Source organism: Grammomys surdaster, unplaced genomic scaffold (genome assembly GCF_004785775.1).
Source record: "Grammomys surdaster isolate TR1022 unplaced genomic scaffold, NIH_TR_1.0 220, whole genome shotgun sequence".
In the NCBI taxonomy this organism is placed as follows: Eukaryota; Metazoa; Chordata; class Mammalia; order Rodentia; family Muridae; genus Grammomys; species Grammomys surdaster.
The window spans coordinates 6,963,803-6,969,802 of NW_021604665.1; the positions used below are offsets into that span (position 1 = coordinate 6,963,803).

Genomic DNA, 6,000 nt, shown 5'->3' on the forward strand with positions numbered 1-6,000 from the left:
CCTTTCCCCTTATCCTACCCCATTTTGAGCCCCATGTTTCAATATACCGGTTCTTATCCTCAGATGTGTAGGGCAACATGGAGTCAATGCCTGTCTATGATGAAACCACATTGGAACTCAAGTAATTTCCCTCTTCATTTAGTTAATACACAAGAAAATAACAAGCTATCGTGCACCCTGGTAGTATGGCTTCCAGCAGGGCTTTGTTTTCCTCACATGGTGACTAGTTCCTTCAGCCTCCCTGAGTCTACTCTTTGGAGAAGCATCTAATCCTTTCTGCTGCTTATTTCACAACATTGTCCTGTTCTCTCATTGTCTCAGAATAAGGCTTCCCAAAGAATAGTACCTAGAGGACTTATTTCAAAGTAAGGGCCCTATTCTTTGGGATGGTTTCTATAGAACTACCTGTACCCTTGATTACTTTTTAGGATCCAGAGATCAGAGAGATGAAAGATGGTACATGGGTATATGGGTAGAGAGTTGGACTAATGAATTGATAGACAGACAGTATGTCGACGTAAATATATATATATATATATATATATATATATATATATATATATATATATATATGTATATACATATATACAATATATACATAGGTATGTAGGTATATAGACAGCTATAGATATATTACAGAAAGTATAAATGATAAAAGATAGATGATAGGTAGATAGATATATGATAGATGAATGGATGGATAGATAGATAGATGATAGATAGATAGATAGATAGATAGATAGATAGATAGATAGATAGATAATGTGTATGAGTTGATGAATATATAGTTAGCTCAACAGGTACATAGACATATATAGATAAATAATAGAAGGTGTATATATAAATAGATTATTAATAGACAGACAGGTAGAGAGGGGGGATAAGTTCATAGATATTTATTGATAGATACACAGCCATCTTGGTCTGAATGTTGGGAAGTCTAGCATTTGTAGGTGGTCCTGGCACTGGTAGATTTCTAGGTGGTTTGAGAGAGGAGGAAATAAAATTCAGTTCATGTTAAAGTTAGTGCATTTCTAGCTGTGTTGCTCAAACACTGTTTATTGATGATAGTCCTGAGTGTGACTTTCCTCTGCTCTTTGAGATCACCATGGAAGCTGTCAGGCCTATGACCCACATAGGAGAGGGTCAAGCAAGAGGTTTTCATCAAAATCAAGATGATCAAGCCATCCGCTCCTTGGATGAGGTGTGTTCCATTTACTGGCCTCTAACATCCTCATACCTTCTCTCCCATAATACAGTACAGTAAGTCCAGTAAGCAGATTCTGCCTTACACTGCACTGAATGCAGACAGGTCTGAGAATGAAAATTTAGAATACCGTCAGTCTGGAGCAGGATGGTGATGGTGTCTAGTACTGGATACATGCTCACTGCAGTTAAGCATTCTGTGAATATCTTGTGTTGACTATTGCAGTGAGCATTTACTTCAGACCTGCTCACATTATGTGAAATTTTTACCTAGAGGTCCTGAGTTGGGAAACAAAGAGAGGCACTGCTCCAGAAGGTTTTATGTTGTTCACTCAAAGAAAAAGATATTTGCTGAGCAACTTGAAACATGGCTTTCAATTTTTTTAAAGTAGAATAGTAAAGAAGAAGTGGATTTTGATTGAAAAGAGTTGGAGGAGTTACTATGACAAAGTACCTTAATAATAGTAACAACAACAACAACAATAATAATAGAGAGAATTTAGAAGTAGGAGACAAGCATCCGAGATTGATTGTAATTCATCAGTCTTTCAAGTTTGCACATGGCTCAGATCTCTCTCAACCTCAGTCCGTCAGTCAGTAAGATGGGGTCAACTCTATCACACAGTAGGTTGTGTTAGGGAACCAATACAAACTCACAAATAATCTGATAAAAAGCATGTAGTACTTATGAATACAGACATTTCCAAGAGTCAATTAAACTCTCAAAAATACTATTTTTCACTCATGTTTTCAAGAGAAGAAGAAACACACAAATCACAGACCCTCATTCTTCATGCAATGCATACAGTCTAACCCCAACAAGGAAACTAAGGCCAGTGATGGTAAATCAGCAAGATATGGCCACAGATGAGACGCAACTGAACTGGGATTTAAAGCCAAGGATGCCTGTCTCCTTTCTGCTGATCCTATTAGTCTCCCTGTCTTTTTTCCCCAACCCATACACTTTTTCTTTTAGCCACAAAATATGAAAGACATTTATGTTCGAAACTAACTCATCCTGATAATTCCCAATTAAGATGTTGTCATCTAGCATCTGGCTCCATTTCCTTTTATGAAATATTGTAAACATAATTTGAGTATAGCTTAAATGAAGTGTCCAAATGGGATAAAAACAGGTCACCTGGGAAATTAGATTTTATAGATTACAAGAATTGAATGCCTAAGTTCTACTTAATGGGCATAATTTTTAAAAAAAAAATTCTTTGGAAACGATTGGTCTATCAGTTTCATCGTTTTTTCTATATAAGTCTACAGTGTGGTGCAATTAAATTCTAAATAAATAATAGAAACTTCATGGTATGCAGTAGCAAAGATTCTGTTAATAGACTTGAGATTCACAAGAAAAACCTGGAGTCTTTGACTCAAGTTCCCCATTTACCTTTTTAAAAAATTTCCATATAAAAGATTTTTGGAGAAAACTGAATCAGATAAATTTTTAGTTCTAAGACTCTTTGGGGAAATGATTTCACATATATTTTATATGGTATTCCAGAGATACAAGTGTGTGTGTGTGTGTGTGTGTGTGTGTGTGTGTGTGTGTGTGTGTGTGACAAAGAGAGATGCGGTAAATGTGTATGTGACAGAGATGGGGAGAGGAAGAGGGAGAGATAAACCAGGTGTGAGAAAAGAGAGAGGTAGGAAAGGGAGAAGGAAAATATGAAGAATAGGGAGTAGAAGAGGAAGGAAAGGGAGAAGGCAGGAGAAAACAAGGGAAAGAGAATGAGGAGAGACAAAGGGGGAGAAGGACAGATGGAGAGGAAGGGAGAAGGAAAGAGAGGGAGAGAAAGAAAGAGAAAGGCGGACAGCCAAAAGTTAATGCTGGGTGTCTTCTTTAATTTCTCTGTGCCTTCATTTTTTGAGACAGGGTCTCTCCTTAAACCTGGAGCTGACTCACTGGTTCAGCTCATCTGGCTGTGACAAACAGTCCTCAGGTTTCCTCCTCTTTCTGCCTCCTGAGTTCTGAGATTATAGACATTTGCTGCCATAACTGACACCTTGTATAGGTATCAGAGATCCAAACTCAGACTCTCACACTTGCATAGTGAGCACTTCTTCCTAACCCCCTGAAATAAAGTCTCGTAAGGAGACAAGCCATAACTATTAATTGATTATTGCCCAGTTGGACAAAAGAAATTGTTATTACATTTTTAGACGAATTTTTTCAAAATGAGGATGGAGGTAGGATAGGTTAAAGATTCGAGGAGAGTGTGGTAAAGTTGCTTGTTGCCATTGCTTTAAACACTGTAGGAAAGCATTCTTTTGAGCATAGATTTTTGTGCTGACAGGAGACTGGACCATCTTATCCCTTTAGCCTGCCCAGGTGATGGTTAAGCCCACATACTGTCAAGTTCCATAATCTTAGATCCAGTCCCAACACTCACACCTCCTGATTTTGCAAGATTAGGCAAGTTCCTTGGTCTCTTTAAGGCTCAGTTTTCTCATTGGTGAATTATTGATAATAACTGCTTCATAGACTGGTCAGGATGATTCAGCATAAATATCAATAAATACCAATACACACATCAGTGTGCTTAATGCCATCAGTATTGTTTGGAGTTTGTATCACCTTCTCAAGGCATTCCTTAGACTCTCCTTTGGCCTTATTAAAAAACAAAAAACAACAACAACAACAAAAAAAACCTGTCCCTTCATTACACAACGGCTTAATAGCGTCGTGAAAAAGACACATATGCCTATTTAGATAGAATATCAAATTGTTTTCCTTTAAGAGGCATAACGATGTCCATAAAAATAAAAATCTATAAAAACAAGACTTCTAGTAAATAATCACGAGCTTAGACATATTTTCAGAAGTAACACTAATTCGTACTCATCAAAGGAGAACATATTGATTTGTGTATTTCAAGCAGTGCCCTTACGCATGCTGGGCCTGTGGTCGCAGCATCCTCCCCTGGGGAAGGTAGCTTCTTTAACTGCATTGAATGGTGATTCTATTTGTAGCCATTCTTGCAGACAGCACACCCCCTCCTTCCTGTGATGATTATTTAATCCTCAAATTACATTGTCTTCTTGAAGCTAAGAAAAATATACCTCCAGCCCCTCCAGACCCAGGTTGGTTCTCAATCTTTCTAATGCTGCAACCTTTTAATACGGCTCCTCATGTTTTGATCAGCAACCAAATAATTATTTTTGTTGCTACTTCATTATTGTGATTTTGCTACTGTTGTGAATCATACCTGATATGTGACCCCCCCAATGGGATCATAACCCACAGGTTGAGAACCATTGCTTTAATGACTATATTACATATTAAGTCTTTCAAAAATCATGGAATCTGTTTGCTGCAACCCAAAGACTACAGAAGAATTTCAACACTAGAGATTCTTACACTGTAGCTTGGGCCACATGTGGATAAAAACAGAAAGTCAGAACGCCAGACTCATTTGAACTCCAGGGGCATGCTTGCTCTCCTCCCAACCCCCAAGACGTCTTCTGACTATAAGCAAAAGCACCATTTTTACTTCAGTAGAACAAAGTCCAGAAAAAGATGACTTACCTTCTTTTAACCAAGGAATGTTATTTTTGTCATTTTCAAAATGCTCGGTGCTTCTTACTTTTATCTTTTCCAACTCAATTTCTGACATCTGAGGGGGAAGCAGAAATATATATATATATATATATATATATATATATGCATGGAGATCACAAATTGTGATAATAGTTTTATGTGTGGAGACTCTCACAATATTATGGAATTTTTTCCTGTCTGAGGTGTTGGGAGCTCTGTCTACTGCAGCCTTACCTCTGATCCACTTGCGTCATTTTAAAATGCCAACACCAACAACTGAACTTTGCATGGCATAGTACTTCAATTGCTCAACAACAAAGCCTGCTGTAAGATCTTAGACCTTAGAACTTAAGTGAATAACAGATTTCTAACTAGACTCAGATTTGTCACAAATAAACAAACATTTTGTTACTGTTTAGTTTCTTTTAATGCCATATACATAAGTGTGCTAAAAATCAAAATACAAAGATATAAAGAGCAATCAAACATAATAAGACCTTTTCAGGAATTTTATTGACTAGCATAAGAACCTTATTATCTAAGCAAGCTAATGTGAGCCCCTGACGCTGTCCAAGAGGCCTTTCATACACCTTTAGAGCAGAACACTTGGCTTTTAGTGCTTTCTTGCTATGCAGACTCTCTTCAGTTCAGCACTATGGAGTTCTTACCTGTGTGTCTCAAAAGGAGGAAGCCGGAGGTGTGGGACTGGGCTGTGGCGAACTTGCAGCAGCCTCCCTTGTCTCTGGGTGTCCAGCATTCCTCTACTCTGGCAGAAATGAGCAGAGAGGCAAACACGCTCCCTCCCTGGGTGGTGCTAGATTTGTATGGCTGCCAGAAGCATCCAACTTGCGGCTGAGAGTTGTTGGTTTTTTTTTTTAAGGTAATATAAAGCCTGTGGTTTAAAACAATAAAACCTCCTCCAAGCTAACACTTATTTAAAATGACACTCTACCAAATAGGCTTAGAACAATGAATTCTTTCAAATGGACAGAGTGACTCCCATTCTCATCCTTTCTGACCCAGCATTCGTGACTTAGTATTAATATTAAAAGATGCCAAAAGAACATGGCGATTATACACAAACTACTTGGATTAAAAGGGAGATCTCTAAAGCTGAGTTCCCTAAATCCCCATTCTCTGTCTGCCTTTTTAAAAAACATTTTTTCTTTTCTAATGTTTTATAAGCAGTAAGAAAAAGAATTTTTTAATTTATCATTTGTAGATATTCTAAGAAGGATTCAGAA

General features: G+C 37.6%; 1 protein-coding gene across 1 annotated transcript in view; it reads right to left on the reverse strand.

Moving 5' to 3' along the window:
- The window catches only part of Mdfic2 (MyoD family inhibitor domain containing 2), a 104,384-nt gene extending 98,777 nt beyond the window's left edge, over positions 1-5,607 (reverse strand). The window contains exons 1-2 of the mRNA XM_028772986.1: positions 5,425-5,607; positions 4,745-4,832 (exon numbers count right to left, since the gene is read on the reverse strand). Coding sequence (XP_028628819.1) covers positions 4,745-4,832 — 88 coding nt within the window. The 5' untranslated portion in view covers positions 5,425-5,607. The remainder of the gene's footprint in view (positions 1-4,744; positions 4,833-5,424) is intronic.
- Positions 5,608-6,000: the final 393 nt, after the last annotated feature.